The sequence below is a fragment of the Saccopteryx leptura genome, chromosome 1 (assembly GCF_036850995.1).
Source record: "Saccopteryx leptura isolate mSacLep1 chromosome 1, mSacLep1_pri_phased_curated, whole genome shotgun sequence".
NCBI lineage: Eukaryota > Metazoa > Chordata > Mammalia > Chiroptera > Emballonuridae > Saccopteryx > Saccopteryx leptura.
The window spans coordinates 281,871,979-281,893,150 of record NC_089503.1 but is presented as its reverse complement, the minus strand read 5'-3'; the positions used below and the strand labels follow the sequence as shown (position 1 = coordinate 281,893,150).

The following is a 21,172-nucleotide window of genomic DNA, read 5'->3' as shown; positions in this document are numbered from 1 at the left end:
CAACTCCACATTCAATGACACCACATTGGTAGCCTGAACTCAGCCATAGTGGAAATATATACATAATGGAAATTGGCAAATATCACAAATCATAGCTTTTTTTTAAGTGAGATAGTTATTAAATATTTACCATCATACAATAGGACATAAATCCACTTAAAACAGATGAAAAATTATTCTAGAACTCAATAAGATACAATTAAACTCTATTATTTTCCTATTAAAATATTTATACCAGCATGATCAAAATATTACCGTATTTTTTTCTCCTTAATACACACTTTTCCCCCCAAAAGTGAAGGGTAAATGCCCGGGCATCTTCTGGAGCAAAAAATATGGTATTTTATTAAATATTTTAACACACCATTTGGTTCAGAATTTTTTTTTTCTTATTTTTCTTCTTAAAATCCTAGGTGTGTCTTATGGTCAGGTGCATCTTATGGAGCAAAAAATACGGTATATACCTGTTTTCCTACAACATGGTTTATATCTTTTCCAATTTTATATCAATAAGTCACCAATCACCCTATGCAATTAATCTCAGAAGTTTTATCCTAATATTAGTCATAAAAATTCCTTGTATCTATGATCATTTTGGGTTTTTTTTGTTTGTTTGTTTTGTATTTTTCTGAAGCTGGAAACAGGGAGAGACAGTCAGACAGACTCCCGCATGCGCCCGACCGGGATCCACCCGGCACGCCCACCAGGGGCGACGCTCTGCCCACCAGGGGGCGATGCTCTGCCCCTCCCGGGCTTCGCTCTGCCGCGACCAGAGCCACTCTAGCGCCTGGGGCAGAGACCAAGGAGCCATCCCCAGCGCCCTGGCCATCTTTGCTCCAATGGAGCCTGGGCTGCGGGAGGGGAAGAGAGAGACAGAGAGGAAGGAGGGGTGGGTGGAGAAGCAAATGGGCGCTTCTCCTATATGCCCTGGCCGGGAATTGAACCCAGGTCCCCTGCACGCCAGGCCGATGCTCTACCGCTGAGCCAACCGGCCAGGGCCCATTTTGGTATTTTTAATAGTTCATTACAACTGATTTAAAGATATGTAATGTTTAATTTCTAGTTTGATTGCTATATTATAATCTAAATATTCTCAATTTAAAACCATCTTTGGAAAACAAAAGTCCCTTAGCAGATTAAAAGATTAGTTTTTGTTTTATTCCAATCATCCAGGTTTAGGGCAATATTCATAATGATCTAAATGCTGTATGGAATTTAATGATCTTCTCCATTCTTTAATTACTATCTTAGTGTTCTTTGAAATTAAAATTAATAGGTTTATTATTCACATGATTATTCATTAAGAAATACTGTGGTTCCTTTTACTCAAAGAAAGCCTCATCTAAATTTTCTAGAAATAAAACACACTTTTCAATCCCTCTTCATCTGTGAGTGCCTTAGGGGTATCTTTGTATCTTAAGCACCCGGCTAGTATCTGACATTTAGCAGGGGCTCAATGTTGGTTGATTAATACAAAAATGCCATGCACTTTACTTCTCCTAATCTAAGGAAGTATAATTTCTCTGAAGATAAAAAGTATTAAGAACTTGACATAGTCTGTTTTATAACTGGAATTTTACCAATGGATTTGTATATAGTGGTCAGTCACTCAACATGTAGGAGTCTGGGGGATAAGACTCTAAATTTGAGACATAGCACCTCATACCCACAAGAATGGCTACTATTAAAAAACAAACAAACAGGAAACAAGTGTCAGCAAGGATGTGAATAAATTGGAACCCCTGTACAATGTTAGTAGCTGTTCCTCAAAAATATAAAAATGATTCTATATTTTCGAGCTATTTCACTTCTGGGTATATACCCCAAAGAATTGAAAGCAGGGACTCAAACAGATAATTGTATACCCATGTTCTTAGCATCATTATTCACAATAACTAAAATGTAAAAGCAACCCAGTGTCCATCAGCAGAGAATGGGTAAGTGGAATGTGGTATATATATACAATAGGATATTATTCAGCCTTAAAAGAAGAAAATTCTGGCACATGCTACAACATGAATAAACCATGAGGACATTATGCTAAACAAAATAAATCAGTCACAAAAGGGCAAATGCTGCATGCTTCCACTTATATAAGGTACTTACAATAGTCAAAATCATAGAAACAGATCCTGAACAGGCAGTGACACAGTGGAGAGAGCATTGTCCTGGGACGCAGAGGACCCAAGTTCAAAACCTCGAGGTCACTGGCTTGTGTGAAGGCTCACCAGCTAGAGTGCACTGCCTTGCACTCTAGGGTCACTGCCTTGAGTATGGGATCATAGATATGACCCCATGGTCACTGGCTTGAGCCCAAAGGTCACTCGCTTGAAGCCCTAAGTCACTGGCTTGAGCAAGAGGTCATTGGCTCAGTTGGAGCCACCTGGTCTAGGCACATATGAGAAAGTAATCAATGAACACAAATGCCTATTTAGTTAGTTCCACATGACACAGTGATCCTGAATTTATGGCTAATATATAATTATATATATATATAAAGTTGAAATCTTTAACAACTACATTAAAATATGTTGTGAGATGATTGTACTGTGAGAAGCATTAAAAATCTAAGATCAGGTGTGAAGTAGCAAGGCCATTTCCCATCCATGGGCAATATGCTCTTTTAAGTATGAAAAGACATGCAAAATAGGTGACTCTCTTTTAACTTTTTTCATATATATATATATTTTTAAAATTATCTAATTAGAATAAGTAAGCTAATAGAAGTTAAATGCTCATGGCATGTGATTCTAGCTTTTCCAGCCCATCAGTACTATTGTGCTGAACTTAGTATGGCCAAAGACCACCCTGAACTGTTGGGATGAAGCCAAGTGGTATTATGTAGACAGTATAATTCAAATTTGAGGAAGTTGTGTTTGTGGATGATTTCTGCCTTAAAGGTTCCTGTACTAATTCTCCTAGTTTTACTGTCTCCAAGTGTAAAAAGGTTGAAAACCACTGATACACCCTGATCCAATTTTACCTAAGTGTTATAGCTTTGATAATCTTTCTTTATTTCTAAACTAACTTCTATTCCAGTCAAATACTGAAATTCTATGCAAAGTATAACTATACACTTTCCCTTGAACTCAAGCTCAAGGGGCAAAAACATGAGAATTTGGAGAGCTGTCCAGTCTCCCCCTGTCCTCAGAAAAGCCTGATCAATTTTAAACTCAACCCAAAATATCAGATTTAGAAAAGTAGTAATGATAATTTTGAAAAGGTTACAGTTTTTCAGAAAAGTAGAACTGATCATTTTGAAGAAGTTGTTGTTTTTCTGAAAAGTAGGACTGATAATTTTGAAAAGGTAGCTGTTTTAACTACCCTTTTCAAATAATATGGTGTTTCTGAGCCTGCAAGAAACTCGAGTTATTATCTAAAGTTATTGAGCAGTTAAAGATGAGCAACCTCCTGGTGTCTAACCTAGGATTCACAATGCATTTATAAAAGAGACGGGGGGGGAGGGGGGGTAAAAACATGTTGTAGACTTAAGAAATTATTTGTGAAGGTCTTACCTGGCCAGGAGGTGGCACAGTGGATAGAGCATCAAACTGGGACATGGAGGACCCAGGTTTGAAACCACAAGGTCACTGGCTTGAGTGCAGGCTCACCAGCTTGAGCGAGGGGTCGCTGCCTTGAGGGTGGGATCATAGACTTGACCCCATGGTTGTTGATCGCTGGCTTGAGCCCAAAGATCACTGGCTTGAAGCTAAAGATCACTGGTTTGAGCCCAAGGTCACTGGTTTGAGCAAGGGGTCACTTGCTCTGCTGTAGCACCCCGGTCAAGGCACATATGAGAAAGTAATCAATGAACAACTAAGGTACTGCAGTGAAGAATTGAGAATTGATGCTTCTCATCTCTCTCCCTTCCTGTCTGTCTGTGCCTATCTGTCCCCTCTCTCACTCTCTCTCTCTGTCTCTGTCAAAAGAAAGAAGGAGCCCTGGCCGGTTGGCTCAGTGGTAGAGTGTCGGCCTAGCGTGCGGAGGACCCGGGTTCGATTCCCGGCCAGAGCACACAGGAGAAGTGCCCATTTGCTTCTCCACCCCTCCGCCGCGCTTTCCTCTCTGTCTCTCTCTTCCCCTCCCGCAGCCAAGGCTCCATTGGAGCAAAGATGGCCCGGGCGCTGGGGATGGCTCTGTGGCCTCTGCCTCAGGCGCTAGAGTGGCTCTGGTCGCAACATGGCGACGCCCAGGATGGGCAGAGCATCGCCCCCTGGTGGGCAGAGCGTCGCCCCTGGTGGGCATGCCGGGTGGATCCCGGTCGGGCGCATGCGGGAGTCTGTCTGACTGTCTCTCCCTGTTTCCAGCTTCAGAAAAATGAAAAAAAAAAAAAAAAAAAAAGAAGGAAAGAAAGAAAGAAAAAAAAAGAAATTATTTGTGAGGGTCTCATTAGTTATTAATTTCCAAGAGCTTGGAGATCTCACAGGGCCTCAAAAGTTTTTTGTAATGGTACATGAACCCTTATGTTATTATATTGCACATGTGAGGTCTCCTCTGTTGTTTAATTACACAAGGTTTTATCCTATCCAAAGGAGATTCCAAACTTGCCTTCACAATTAGCTCATGGATATTAGACAGGAGACTTGTGTCCTTTCTGTTGGACAGCAAACTATACTCTCTGAATGTAGGGCATTGTGATACCAAGGAAAGTGTAGACTTAAACGTTTCTCAAGGGACTGTGTATATTTGTATATTAATATCACCATTTGCTATAATGAGAGTCTGAAACTTTCAGAAATTTTAAAACAATATATTTTAATGTTACTCTGATATCTCCTGGGGACGATAACATTTGAAATTTATGAAATTAATAGTAATTTCAATAATGAAGTGTGTCTCATGATTGAGTCCTATTTTGGTTCAGGGTACAAATACATATTAAAGCACTCAACTCTTTCAAACCTGGGACTAAAGAGTTAATACATCCATCTACTGACTTTATCAGCTACTCAAGTGAATGCTAGATGAACAGTACTACAAAAGGAAGAACCACGTATGTCCACAGAGCCCAGCAGACTGATCCCACTGTCACAAATCCTTGATAGAGTTGTTGGCCTGTCCATGCCGCTCTCCACATCCCCTGCCTCAATCACCAATATTGAAACATGTCACTCTGCCATGGATTATTGTGGGAGGTGACAAGTGTTCCTTGTGTGGTGGGTGCTGCAGCGTCCAATATGGGGAATCAGATTCTAAAGGAAACAGTTAAAATTACCATTGAAAGACTCATAAATACTCAGTGTGCATTAGTTTAATTAATTCTTACAGGAATTCTTTAAAGCAGCTACTTTTATTTTCTCTGATTCACAAATCAAGATCTAAGTCAGAGAGAAATCTTAGTTCTTATAACTTGTCCAGAGTCATAGATAATAGGTCATAGGATCTTTGGGAAGGTGCCGTATAGGAGATGAATGTTCCCATTTCTCAGTAATTCCAACACACCTTGTTTTCTCTTCAGCATTGGCACAAATGCCTATTTAGTTAGTTCCACATGACAAAGTGATCCTGAATTTATGGCTAATATATAATTATATATATTAAATATATATATATATATTAAGTTGAAATCTTTAACAACTACATTAAAATATGTTGTGAGATGATTGTCCTGTGAGAAGCATTAAAAATCTAAGATCAAGTGTGAAGTAGCAAGGCCATTTCCCATCCATGGGCAATATGCTCTTTTAAGTATGAAAAGACAGGCAAAATAGGTGACTCTCTTTTAACTTTTTTCTTATATATATATATTTTTAAAATTATCTAATTAGAATAAGTAAGCTAATAGAAGTTAAATGCTCATGGCATGTGACTCTAGTTTTTCTAGACCATCAGTACTATTCTGCTGAACTTAGTATGGCCAAAGACCACCCTGAAATGTTGGGATGAAGCCAAGTGGTATTATCTAGACTGTATAATTCAAATTTGAGGAAGTTGTGTTTGTGGATTATTGTGTTCTCAAATAGCTTATGCACTCAATACTTTCAAATTGAACGGCATTCTTTTTTTTAAAGATTTTATTTATTCATTTTATAGGAGAGAGAGAGAGAAAGAGAGAGAGCAAGAGGGGGAGGGCAGAAAGCATCAATTCCCATATGTGCCTTGACCAGGCAAGTCTAGGGTTTTGAATCAGCGACCTCAGCATTACAGATCGACGCTTGATCCACTGCACCACCACAGGTCAGGCTCAGTTTTAAAGTACATACATATTTGTTTAAAGAACAGTTCAATAAATAAAGGACTGTTCCATTTTAAGGGTACAGCATTTCACCTATTTCAGAGTGCATTCATTATAATTAACATGCTTAGTCCTTTTCCTCTATAATCCACTTTAGAACAGGGCAGTCCCCACTGTGAGGACTAGAGGTATTGAGAAGTTTTCCAGAGGAAGTAGAAGATGATCAGGACATTGAAGAAAGGGTGAGACTTAAATAAGGGGGAAATAAGGAGAAAATATATCCCTATGTAGAGAGTCCAGGGAGTAAAATTGTGGAGGCAGAAAATAAGCATGTGCCACAACCCACATCTGCTTTCTCTAAGCTGCACTACAGCAGCCAAACACAAGACGCAACAGGGCAGACATTGTCTCCAGTTTCAAACTGGCCATCCTCCTGGGCCAGAAATCCCACAGTACTGCTGTGGTCATATCATGATTTCCCTCACCACAATGATTTGTACATTATTGCACAGAATAAACGTCAGATCTCTCCAACCTATTATTCCCTTTCCTGACTTTAGACAGATGACCACACTTTCTACTTTGCTGAGAAAATAGAAACAGAACAGAGCCTGCTTTTCTACTCAATGCAAAACTCACTAACTTACATCTGCGCAAAAATGCCTTCTTTCTTGTGTTAATAATTTGTTTTTTTCTTTAAAGCCAATCCCTCCATCTGTGCTTTGAAGCTATTTCCCTCCTACCTTCTCACATACATTATATGATCAATAATTAATTTGTCCTTGCATATTTAGCACCTCCTTCCTAAATAATCCTTTTAAATATGCTTTTCTTTCCAAATTTTAAATAACTGCCTCGAACCCCTAGTTTGTGTGCTATTTCACTCATTTTCACAAACTTCCTGAAGTTGTCTGAACTGTTGACCTCCTTCTCCTTACCTCCCATTCTATAACCACTTTAATCTGGCCTTGTTTGTTATTATGTGACAAGCTCAACAATGACCTTTATAGTGTTAAACTGAACAGTGTTCATTCCTCATTTTACTTGAATTGTTAGCAAATGTCAACAATGTTGGCTATGTCTTCTTCCAAATACCCTCTTCACTTGCCTTTTGGGATGCATCATCACTCTCAAGTTCTTTCCCCTTCTCAATATCCAATGCAGAATGGTCCCCGTCTACCAATCCACTAAATGCTAAGATTCCCCAAGATCATCTTCGCCTTTGTCTTTTCCTAATCTATAGTCTGTACCAAAGAGCATCAGCTACATCCAAGGCTTCTATCAATATCTTAATCCAGCCTGACCAGTGGTGGCCCAGTAAATATAACATCCACCTGGGATGCTGAGGTCCCAGGTTCAAAATCCCAAGGCACCAGTTTGAGCATGGGCTCACCAGCTTGAATGTGGGGTTTCCATCTTGAGTGTGGGATCATAGACATAATCCCATGGCCACTGGCTTGAGCCCAAAGGTCACTGACTTGAAGCTCAAGGTCACTGCCTTGAGCCCAAAGTTGCTGGCTTGAGTGTGGGATCATAAAAATGACCCCATTGTCACTGGCATGAACTCAGGGTTTCCAGCTTAAAGCCCAAGGTTGCTGGCTTGAGTTCAAGGTCACTGGCTTGAGCAAGGGGTAGCTGACTGGCTGGAGCCCCTGGGTCAAGGCAAATATGAGAAAGCAATCAGTAAACAACTAAGGTACTGCAACTATGAGTTGATGCTTCTCATCTCTCTCTCTCAAAAAAAATCTTAATCCAGGTGACTCATAAGAATTTTAGTTAAACATTTGATTTTGGGGTAATTGTAGATTCATATGCAGTTGTAAAAATAATACAATAATACAAAGAAATCTTATGGTCTAGCTTGTGGTGGCGCAGTGGATAAAGCATCGACCTGGAACACTTAAGTCTCTGATTCGAAACCATAGGCTTGCTCAGTCAAGGCACATACAACAAGCAATGAGTAACTAAAGTGAAGCAACTGTGAGTTGATACTTCCCACTCCCCATCCCTCTTTCTTTTTCCTCTCCCTGTAAAATAAATAAACAAATATTTTTAAAAGGTGAAAGATTTATGCGATCTGAAGAGAAACCAGAGTATTAAACAAATATTTTTTAAAAAAAGAAAGACCTTGTCTGACCAGGCGGTGGAGCAGTGGATAGAGTGTCGAACTGGGATGCAAAGGACCCAGGTTCTAGACCCTGAGGTCGCCAGCTTGGATGCGGGCTCATCTGGTTTGAGCAAAAGTTCACCAGCTTAGACCCAAGGTCACTGGCTCGAGCAAGGGGTTACTCGGTCTGCTGAAGGCCCACGGTCAAGGCACATATGAGAAAGCAATCAATGAACACTAAGGTGTTGCAATGAAAAACTAATGATTGATGCTTCTCTCTCTGTTCCTGTCTGTCTGTCCCTATCTATCCCTCTCTCTGACTCTTTCTCTTTCTCTGTAAAAAAAAAAAGAAAAAGAAAAACCTTGTGTACCTTTTACCAGTTTCCTCCAATAATAACATCTTAGAAAATTATAGTGCAATATCATAACCAGGATATTGATATCGATACAGCCCAGATAGAGAATGCTCTCATCAATCCCAGGATTCCTCATGTTGCCCTTTTATAGGCACACCCACTTCTTCTCACCCCTGCCCTTCCATCCATTTGTTCTCCATTTCTATAATTATGTCATTTCAAAGATATTATATAAACGGAAGCATACAGTATATAATATTTTGAGAATGGCTTTTTTTTTTTACATAGCTAATTGTCTGGACAGTCATCCAAGATGTTGTGTATATCAATAGTTTGTTATTTTTATTGACAAATAATATTCTATGATATAAATATACCACAGCTTGTTTATTGTTCACCCATTGAAGGACATCTGGGTTATTTCCAGATTCCAGCTATTACAAATAAAGTTGCTTCTCTGTGACTATATGTTTTTATTTCTCCGAGATAAATGCCCAAAAGTTGAGTTGCTGAATTTTATGATAGCTGCATGTTGTTACTGTTTAAGTAATTGCCAGGAGGGTTTCATTGTGACCGTGCCATTTTACATTTGCACCATTCATATATGACTGATCCAGTTTGTCCATATTCTTGCAAGCATTTGGTATTGTCATTAATTATTTATTTTAGCCATTCTGTGTAGGTGTACAGTGATATCTTATCATGGTTTTAATTTGAATTTTCCTAAGGACTAATGATGTTGAACAAGATTTTCTTATTTACCATCTGCATATCCTCCTCTGTAAAATGTTTCTTCATGTCTTTTGTATTGTGGAGTTGGCAATCTGTAAATGCTTACTGATAATTATCTTGGTATTCTAGTGACTTTAAATAAAGAGATAATATCTACAGTATGGTTAAAGGAAACTTTACACATAAATAATAAAAAACAACAAATTATTGTCTTGATATTTGTCATATCAAATGAATTTATTTGCCTCCTTAATAATTAGTGTTTGCAATAAAAATATTCTTAAATTTCCCAAGTATATATACATTTTTAAACTACTACTTCTTTCTCACTAAATTAGAAATACATAAAATACTCTCAGAAATTTACATTACTATTATTATTAAAGTGAGAGGCAAGGAGACAGACTCCAGCACTTGCTGGGATCCACCCGGCAAACCCCCTATGAGGTGATGTTCTGCCTGTCTGGCACCGTTGCTCCTTTGCTTGTCAACTGAGCCATTTTAGTACCTGAGGTGAGGCCATGGTGCCATCCTCAGCACCCCTGGGCCAACTTGCTCAAATGAGCCATGGCTGCAGGAGGGAATAGAAAGAAATAGAAAGGGGAGGGGTGGAGAAGCAGATGTGCTACACTCCTGTGTGTCCTGACCAGGAATAGAACCCAGGAGTTCCATATGCTGGTCTGACACTCTATTACTGGCCAACCAGCCAGAGCTTCAGCAATTTTATAGAATAACAATTTTAATGAAAAACTGATTATGTTAATAAAAAGATTAACTTTGACAACAAAATGACATAAAGCTAAGTTTGTTCATATGGCCTTCTCACATAATTGATAAATTATCACAAGCTCTTCACAGTGTGAGCTCTGTTTATTTACTGTTTCATTCATTGCATATAATAGAATATCACCAAAATATTGTTTGAGACATTAAGAATACAAAAGAAATGATAATAAAATAGTCCCTCTACCCCTGAAAACCACATAGATCTTCTGTGAGGAAAAAAATTAAAGACTACTAGAAACTATGAAGAATAAAATACTGTAGGACTAAGTAAAAAGGTAAGGCAAAGTAAGAGAGAAAGCAAGGGATAGATTATTTACAGAAGACTTATAAGAAAAGAGATTTAATCTCTTTCTCTTAAAATGCCTTATTAGGACATTAAGTCATCAGGTGAGAGAGAGAGAAACATGGCTGGAAATGGGAAACAATGCAGGTAAAAGTAAAAGGTACAGAAGCAGGAACAGTTAGAACTTGGGTAAGAAAGGGTAAAATTACTGATCTGTACAAATTTAGGATAGCCACAACAAAAATGTTTTGATTTACTTGTACAACTATAAATGAGAGAGTTTCAAAATATGATTCAGAATGCAGTAACAGTATAGACTATAAGATATCAAATAGTTCCCAATCTTCCCTTTTGCCACAGCCAATTTATTTCTCAGATTTATAAGTATTGCTTAAACTTGAGACATGAGTTCTGCAACCTTGGATTAGGCTCGCATTTCAGTGGACCGATATACCAAATACCCGCCATGACTCCAACAGCCTGTAGAAATGGGGTAGCATTCTATTTCCTATGCGAGTCTTCATTTATAGAAAAAAAAAAATTCTTGTAAAATTTTAAGTTATTTTAAAAATAGCTCAGAAGTTAACCATGTAAGTCCAATAGAAAAGATGCAAGATTTTATATTGCTGAACGCACTGAAAATTTAGACTGATATTTCAACACAGCAAAAGTTATGTTCTCCAATATCATTATTATTAGTTTATATTTTCTGTAATTTAGGTGTTTCTTCTGTGTATTTGACATTCTGCTATGGTGTTTCTTCATCTGATTTGTAATGGTGATTGGGATGGAAGGAGGAAATGTGTTAATCTTCACAGTAATTCTAAGAGCTACATATTACTTAATGTAATATGTTTTCAGACTTAAAACTGATACAACAGATCTGGGATTAGAACCTATGCTGTAGCTCATGTTTTGAACACCTCTGCTCCTCCCTTGGCTAAAGCAAAGGGCTATAAAATAGACTCATAGCATATAGTTTGGATGAGTTAATGAAAGACAAATATAGAAGGATTTTGAGCAAAATTTTTAAAATTTGGACTTCATTCTTAAGATACATTTACCAGTGTCTATGTGCTCAATAAATTTTGTTGAATGAATGAATATAAACTTAAGTGAGGGGATTGTTAAACCAGTCTTTCCTCCTAACATTCAATGGTAGCATGAATCACAAAATAAAATAAGGTAAAATAAAATAACCACAACCAAACAGAGGTGAATCATTCATTGTCTTTAAAAGACTTCACTTGCCAAGTCCAGTCAGCCACAAAATGTCTGTCTGACTGTCTCAGATCAGCCACAAAATGCCTGGACTGTGACTTTCTGATTTGAATATCCATACTCCTGAAAGATCTGGCTAACTAAATCAGATTAGCAAGATTTCTCACTCTATCACACTTTTACTAAAATAGCTAAGCATAGTATTAATAATAGGCCCTGGCCGGTTGGCTCAGCAGTAGAGCATCGGCCTGGCGTGCGGGGGACCCGGGTTCGATTCCCGGCCAGGGCACATAGGAGAAGTGCCCATTTGCTTCTCCACCCCCGCCCCACCCCCCTCCTTCCTCTCTGTCTCTCTCTTCCCCTCCCGCAGCCAAGGCTCCATTGGAGCAAAGATGGCCTGGGCGCTGGGGATGGCTCCTTGGCTTCTGCCCCAGGCGCTAGAGTGGCTCTGGTCGCGGCAGAGCGACCCCCCGGAGGGGCAGAGCATCGCCCCCTGGTGGGCAGAGCATCGCCCCTGGTGGGCGTGCCGGGTGGATCCCGGTTGGGCGCATGAGGGAGTCTGTCTGACTGTCTCTCCCCGTTTCCAGCTTCAGAAAAATACAAAAAAAAAAAAAAAAATTAAGTAACACAATTAGTCTTTACTATTTAAAGAAAAAAAGAGAGACTTCCACAATAATCCATGACTTTTTTCAATTACTGCTTGGACCAACCTTAGTTATATCTAGGTTGCCAGGCTCAATTTTAAAAATTTTCTATTTCAATTAATTCAAAACTCTAATTTTTAAACAAAGTTTAATCTAAAACTTTATTCTCATCTCAAATACTTCGAGAGGACCTTAGACCAAATCAGCATCAAAACTCTGTTGTGTCATTGTTCTATTCAATGAGTAAAACTTAATCACAGAGAAGTGTTTCCAATCTCTCCTTTGCTAGACTCTATTAGAAGAGTTAATGCTTCATCTTAGGTCTCTCTGCGTCTCAAATAACATGAATAAAAACCATGACAAAAAATAAGGGAAAAGGGGTCAACTCTCTGATCCTTTATTTTCCTGTTTTTTCAACCTTGAGACTATATGGGGCAATGTTACTTCCATAATAACATGGTCAGCTTATATTTACCCTTTCTAATAAATATTTTTATTAGGCCTAGTGTGAAATAAAATATAGCTATATCTTTTTTTCCCTTCACTGAGCATATTATAGTGAATTGGTAACATCTGCTTTATTTTACAGCTTGCCCTCTGAAAGGATTTGTCATTACACATCTCAGTTTTTACCTGAAACTTTTTGCCTAAAGGGTCAATATATCCTCAAAGAAACAAAAATACCAGGAGATCAAATACATGATCTGTTTGATAATTTCAAAATTTAGCAGTAAATATGTTGTCTATAAAATCATCATTATTATTAAATTGTCCTTATACTAATTTTTAATGGATAGTATTCCCATCACATATAACCTGGAATTAAATATTTGAGACAGTATAGGTTGACAATGAAAAATAATTTGTCCTTCCTTCTTTGTTACAGCCCAGCCACATTATTCAAAAGCTACAATTAGCAAGTTTCTCCAGCTGTCCTATGATGAAGGAGGTCCATCCATTAGAATAGAGAGGGAATAACAAAAATTTTAATGGAAATAAGTTGTAGCTGACTAATTTAACCTTACAAACCATTTCTCTTCCTGTTTAAGGTTGCTACTCTTTTTGGTTTATAGGAACCGAGCCTCTTTTATTTTTACTTCAGAAATAGAATACTTTATTACAGAGGGTGGGAAAACCCACAGCTTTTCCAAGATTTTATGGAACTTTGCTGTCGAGCTTATAATATTGTCAGGTGGAACAGCCAACTGTTCTTGAACTTGCTAGAAATGGTAAGTCCCATGGGGAAATAACAAAAATAATAAGCTTCATTTATGTCTGTCTCTTGGTAGACTATTTTTGCTAATGGCTTGGAGTTTCCCAAAGAGCTATTCAAAACAGAAAGAAATGGACAAACTAAAAATACCAATGTATAGTTTATAAACACATTTCTTAAAAATTCATTACATTAGCTCATAGTAATTATTGTAAATATTTCTATTCAAGATAATACTGATATAATCAGGGACTATCTCAGTATTTTTGATTCAGATCAAGCACAGTAATTTAAAATATTGTATCAGTTGTATTGTGCTTTAATTTTTTTTTCAAAAGTGCTTTTAAAAAACTATCACATTTACACATTGTATCAACCCAATGATACAGACCAGGCAAGGATTGTTCCTGTCTTCCCTCCCAATCACTGCCTTTAATCATTTGCTTATTATACAGATTAGAAACTAAGAGTCAAAAATTGTGAGATGACTTGCTAGCAACTCAACCAGAGGAAGCTATTTCTAGTGGTATACATTGGGTCTGCTGGGTCATGGTACTATATGCTCTCTAAATTTAATGTTTCATTCTACTGTCCAATACAAAGAGATGATGGTCAGCTAGCTACACAGGGTGAGAAGAAAAGGAACTGTTAGAAATATACAGTATTCTGGGAAAAGAATGTAATGTTTAATTTGGTCACATACATACACACTATAATTGCAACAAACTGTAGTGGAGAGATACAACTTGGTAGATCAGTATGGTGTTTGGAGTCAATATGATTATCAAAAATAACTGGTTTAAAGGGTTCAGTTGACAATAACTTTACCAGATGCTATTAAGGGCACAAACTTGGTAGCCAGAACTTCCAGGGTTTGAATCTTAGTTTTTGCATTTACTGGCTACATTCCTCAGGTTATGCTACTGAACTCCAGTAAAACTGTTCTCTCATCTATTAAATGAAGCTAATAGCATATACTTGGTAGATATAGGATTAATGAATGCATAACCTAATAGTGAATACTTTGCATGAGCACTATGCTAAGACTTTTATGTGTATTAATTGATTTACATTTCATAGTAACCCTAGTAGACAATTAATACAAAGTACTTAAAACAGTACCTGCCATATACATAGTAGGGTTCAGCTAATTTATTATACTAGATCCTTATTAATCTGTAACAGTACTGTCCAATACAGTATCCCCTAGTCACTTGTGGTTATTTAAATTTAAATTAATTAGTATTGAATAAAATTTTAAATTCAGTTCCTTAGGCTCACTAGCCACATTTCAAGTACTCAATAGCACCTCAATGGACACATGTGGCTAGTGATACCACACAGGAGAGCACAGTTATAAAACATTCCTATTGTTACAGAAAAGTGCTATTAGGTATTATTGAAAATGTTAACCTTGTTGCAATGAAGATTTGATTTGGATCATTGTTTTAATTTTTTTTTTTAGCAGGGGTGGGGGGTGGGACAGACAGGCTGGAAAAGAGAGATGAGAAGCATAAATTCTTCGTTGCATCACCTTAGTCATTTATTGATTGTTTTCTCATATGTAACTTGACACAGGGACTCCAGCAAAACGAGTGACCCCGTGTTCAAGCTAGTGACCATGATGTCATGTCTATGATCCAATGCTCAAAATGGCGACCCAGTGCTCAAGCTGGTGAGCTTGCACTCAAGCCAATGAGCCCGTGCTCAAGCCCGTGACCTTGGGGTTTTGAACCTGGGTCCTCAGCATCCCAGGCTAACGCTCTATTTCCTGTGTCACCACCTGGTCAGGCTAACCCTTGTTTTAACTTTAAAACAACATATGTACCTTCCTTTTATTTTCTTTGTCTTAAAAATGGAAATTTCTAAAAATATTATAAACATGTAGCCCCTCACAGATAAAGACATTTGTTTTTTCACGTGTAAGCTGGATATATAAGGTTCTGTCCATCTCCAGAATTTTCAAGTTGGCTTTCCAATAATAAACAGTGACTCATATTGGTAGATTTGTATTTTATCTCTCAATTCTGTTAGGCCATATTGTGATTATGAGATGCCTTATGGTTCATAATCTGTGTTTGTACCATAGAGTAAACTCTACAAGGACAGAGTCTGTGACCTTGACTCCATTTACATAATAAATATTCAGAGAGTGTCAACTCTAATATCTACTTGGGCTCTTGCAGGCTCTAAGTCATGAATCCATGAGCTCCTGAGTATTTATTATATGCCAGAAATAGTGGAGGATACATTATCATAATAGACCTAGTCAGTCCTAAATTTTTCAATTTAATAAGGAAGATAAATTTCATGTATACAAGTAATTGAGGTATTCAGAATTTCCAAATGTCTATAATGCTGTAAATAATAACATTCAAGAGTAAGTACCATATTAACCACTATTTAAACCTGTCATAGACATTTGAAAAATAAATCCAGAGCAGAAAAGTACAAATATAGTTTATGCTGTTTCTCAGGAGACACTAAATTTATGCTGAATAATAATAAGTGAGCATGTTAATATGCACAAATGGCTTTTGGCAAAAATAGATTCAGAAAACTGTTGGTAAGCTTTTTTCTCTTATTTAGTAAATAAACTTTTCTATCTACCTAAAAAGAAACCTGCTGACACGTCATAATATATTAAATAATCATTAAATTATAGTTAATGTAATCTTATTTCACTTAAAAATATAGATATATGGCATTTTTATGAAGTGTTTTAAAAATTCTCATAATATAATATTAAATTCAGGTGTTGAAGATTTCCGGTAGATACTATATCCTCCCAAAATCTCCCTATGTTTTAACTATTCAAGTCCTGACTTTTAGGCTAAGGAGGAAAATTTGGCAATGAAGAACACTAATTAAGATTAAGCATACAATCTTAGATTTAGACTGTCACAGAAATAGAAACAAAGGTCAAAGGTAATGTGGACCAATTAAACCCAATATATATGTAAAGAGCAGTGTGTTATTCCCTCTGTTTCTGGTCATTTACCTCTTGATTTTCTTCTTTTCAGGTTTCACATGGCAGTCTGTAGATAAGTAAAACATCAGTAAAGGTCGTAGCCAATTGGCTCAGTGAAAGTGCGTTGGCCCGATGTGTGGAAGTCCTGCATTAGATCTCCCAGTCAGGGCACACAGGAGAAGCACCCATCTGCTCCCCACACCTAACCCCTCACTTCTCTCTCTCTCTTCCTCCTCCTCCTTCCCTCTTGCAGCCATGGCTCAATTAGACCAAGTTGACCTCGGACCCTGAGGATGGCTCTATGGCTTCCACCTCAGGCGCTAAAAAAGGGCTCCTGTTGCAACTGAGCAAAGGCCCCAGGTGGGAAGAGCATCGCCCCCTAGTGGGCTTTCTGGATGGATCCCAGTTGGAGCACATGTGGGAGTCTCTCTGCCTCCCCTCTTCTCACTAAATTAAAAAAAATGCATCAGTAAAGATTTCAGGGCCATACTTTCTGTACTATAGCTTCTTATAGTAAAAATCAAATTTAATTTATGAAAGATTATTTTCTACCTATGTGGGTAATCTATGTTTCCCTCAATTCCTTTTTGAACTGATCCTTGCTGTGTAGGCTTCATTAAAAAAAAACTTAATCTACTGCATCATGACCCAGTTATAACTTGAGAAATACTTGATATGAGTCATAAATTCTATCTTCATGAATGGTCAGCAGCCAGGATTATGAGTCACAAACATTTAGCAAGTCTACGAGAGAGTTAATGGCTCACCCTCAATGGAGAGCAGCTTGTTTCCAGATATCCACAGTCCTTTTTATTTACTCCTGGGACAGGCAGGGAAAAAACAATCTGTGAAATTCCCATCTTGCTTAAAAGCACAACATCTGCAAAAGACTCAAGAGTGTTGCTGGCTGGATTCACTAACATAAAAGCCTCTATTTCATCAGCTTTTCTCTCATTAAAAAATCAATATCAGCTATTATGGAAGGTTCCCAAAGAACATAGGGACCATTCACCCAGTTTAATATGTGTTTCACTCTCATTATATCAGATATTTCCCAGCAGAAACCTTTCTAACTTCTCTGTGTGGTGATGAAGACTGCTTCCTGAAGCACAACTATCACAATAGATGTGGATTTAGTAGGAGACAGAAGTAGGACATTTTAAAATGTTCCTAGCCTTTAAAGAGGCACTTATTTGTTCATTACCAGGGCTAGCCACCCTTTCCTTTCTCTATAGTTGCAATTAAAGTTATAACCCTTGTGAACTGTGGTGGCGCAGTGGATAAAGCCTCGACCTGGAAATGCTGAGGTCGCCGGTTCGAAACCCTGGGCTTGCCTGGTCAAGGCACATATAGGAGTTGATGCTTCCAACTCCTCCCCCCCTTCTCTCTCTCTGTCTCTCCCTCTCCTCTCTAAAATGAATAAATAAATAAATAAAATTAAAAAAAATAAAGTTATAACCCTTGTAATCTAAGCTAGAAGGCACTTGAACTTCTACATCTGTGTGTGAGAGAACAGACATGGCTAAATGGACCCAGGTCTGAGGTAGTCCTTACTCTGACATGCAGATTCACAGCACTCAAAGCCTCCTTTCTACAGAATGGAGCATATCAGCAGGGGCAAAGTCAGCACTTGCTACCTTTAATCAGCCACATGACAAGAAGAGAGCTGAGTTCTGATTTGAAGCTGGGTTCACTTTGTAATTCTGTGTAGTGTGTGTGTGTGTGTGTGTGTGTGTGTGTGTGTGTGTGTGTGTGTCAGAGGAAGGAGTCTACTTCTGAAGGAAATGTTTGACAGAGTTTTTAGCAAGCAGTTGTGTATTCAGGGTAGCCATAGAAAGCAATTCAGATCTAGAGATGAAGCTTTTTCTTAGCAAATGAACAATCTCACTCAATGTATAAAAGGGAAAATTCTCTCAATACATACACAGATGTCTCTAGACCTCTGCATACAGAACTAATAAGGTATAGCCTAATCTATACTTTTGCTGCTTTTGAGAGTATAGCTCCCTATGATTAACTTTAAGTTTAGTAGTCAAAGGTTGAGTTTGCTACTTATAGGTTTTCAATGCCTAACAAGAGCAAGTAGTTATTTATTTATTTATTTATTTATTTATTTATTTATTTATACATTCATTATTTCACAGATACTAAGTTTTAACTATATATAAAGCAACATGCTAGGCAATGTAGATAATTCAACATTAAATAAAAACTCAGTTCCTACATTCTAAAGATTTAAAATCTAATCTGACAAAAGTTTACATGAACAAAATATAGTAAAATCCAGGGAGCAATAGCACCAAGATAAGATTGTTGTACAAAGAAAGCAATAATTAAATCTTATCAAGAGGACGTATAGTGCTTCAAAGAGGAAGAAACATTTGAGCTGAGTGTTCAATAAGAACTTGAATAGACTAGGAGGAAAAGGAAAGGAATTCTGGCTGAGAGAAATATATAAGTATTGTGCATGTGAAGACTTAAAGAACATGGTCATTAAATGTCTTGGAATGGAGGAGGTCAGGTCTTTTTTTAAAAAAAACACAACTTTATTATTTTTTTCAACATTGATTGATTTAAGAGAGAGAGAGGGAGAGAAAAAAAAAAATTGATCTGTTTCTATATATGTGGTCTCTGGTACAGACTGCAGACCTATGTAGACAATAAGGTTAAAGTGAGAGATCACCATGAGATTATGAAAGACATTTCTGACCAGAATCAGTATTTTGTTCTTTCTTGAGACCCTGGAAGTTTCTTTGTTTTTGATGAAGGGAGTACTATCATCTAGTTTAGATTTTAGATAATTTAGAAGTAATGCAATCAGAGAGAGGAGATGGAGAACTAGGAAAAGGCTATTCAAGCTATCTAAACAAATGAAGATGAAGAGATGGACCAGATAAAATAATTGTAATGGAAAGGGCAATGAACACAAGAAACTGTTGATGTGGTTTTTTATAGAATTCAGTGATTGACATGGGGAATTGAGAACTAGAAAGAATCAAGGAAAATATGAATTTCTTGTTAATTGGACAGTGATGGAAACAAAAAATGGAGATATAAAACAACAAAGAGGAGGAAGAACTTACAGGAGAAAATTTGCTCAAATTTAGATATCATGAATTTGGTAGACTAGATCATTCATGAGGGGAGGCAGTTGATAATTTTTCAGGACTATCTGATCCATTTTCATGGTTTCAGTAACTGTCTACATACTACTGACTCCCAAATCTATATTTACAGCTATAAGGTTTAGGCCTCATCCAGCTCTCCAGATATATCCCATCAATCACCCAGTTTCCTCAATTCTACTTATATTTAAAATCCAATAACTTTTTTTCATTCCTAAAGAGTCTTCTAATCCAGCCTTTTATGTGGCCTCACTGAAATCTATTTTTCAAAAATAACAGCAAAGATCCCTCTAAAATACAATTCAATTATTGTATTACCCATTTAAAAACAATTAAAGAGCTCCCCTACTTGCCTTTTCAACCTGATCTCTTGTTGCTCAACCACAGGATACTCTATGTTCAAGAAGTTTTCTTGAATTTCTTTCTGTGAACAAAGGAAATATATCCTGTTCTCCCTTGTATATGCTGTTCTTTCAGCTGCATAAGGACAGGAGGAAAGGAATATAGTTTCCAATTCATTTTTTTCTCATTTGAAGTTCATCAGTCAATCACAACTTCACCCATCTGCCATAACCATATTTTCAGTTTATCCTTTGTTTTAGAATATCCTTTATTTATATTAGGATTAACAGCATTGTTCTTAATTTCCCACAACTATAAAAGTGCCTCTATTCCAGAACAAGAAATAATTTATCATTTTAGTCATAGAGGTACTAGTGACATCATTCCTCTTCTTTTCTGTTTCTTTTCTTTTTTGCAAAATTTACATTTATTTCAAAAAGGTCTATTTTTCTTTCTCAAACAGTTTTGCTGTAACTATAGAGAATATTGTCCCTTCAATCTTCACTATAATATAAACAGAGTACTTTTCTAAAGGTTGGCAGAAAAACACCTGAACCTTTGTATAATTATACCTTTAATTATTTCACTGCTTTAATAGTCTTTAATAAATACAATCACCACTTAACTAGAGAAAATTGTGTTCTGATAGAATGAGTCATAGAGTCATGGAAGAACATAAAATAAGACCAGAAGGATGAGTTCTACACTCCAGGGGCTTACAAACCATTTGACCTGAACATTTCAATTACAGTTTTGAGGAAGTAAGTTTTTTTCTTTAAAATGGGCATTGTGGTTATTTTTTTTTTTAACAATGTACAAGGTAGAAAGCTCTTTTTTATTCATTAGTTTTTTGGTTCTCCCAGAATATGTAGGGTATATTCATATCTACTTTAAAAAATGTAAAAATGAAGGTTCAATGAGGTTAAAAAAAATGTTTTTCAAGATCATTCAGATTTTAAAGAATGGATCCAGAAATTCTGACATTAGACATGTTATTATTTCTACTTTCTCTAGCTGAATATGCTCTTTTACAAAAAGACAAGGTAGGGATAAATAATACTATCGTGCTTACTTCGGTAGTTTATGATAAAGCTAAATTATCTTTTCCCCAGTTGATTTTTTCTTTTTTATTAATTTTAATGGGGTGACATTAATCAATCAGGGTACATAGGTTCAAAGAAAACATTTCCAGGTTATTTTGACATTTGATTATGTTG

General features: G+C 37.1%; 1 protein-coding gene across 1 annotated transcript in view; it reads left to right on the top strand.

Annotated features, from left to right (window-relative positions):
- PIK3C2G (phosphatidylinositol-4-phosphate 3-kinase catalytic subunit type 2 gamma) overlaps positions 1 to 21,172 on the top strand; it is a 326,837-nt gene that overhangs the window by 204,981 nt on the left and 100,684 nt on the right. Inside the window, 2 exon segments of the mRNA XM_066360246.1 lie at positions 13,380 to 13,433; positions 13,436 to 13,533. Coding sequence (XP_066216343.1) covers positions 13,380 to 13,433; positions 13,436 to 13,533 — 152 coding nt within the window.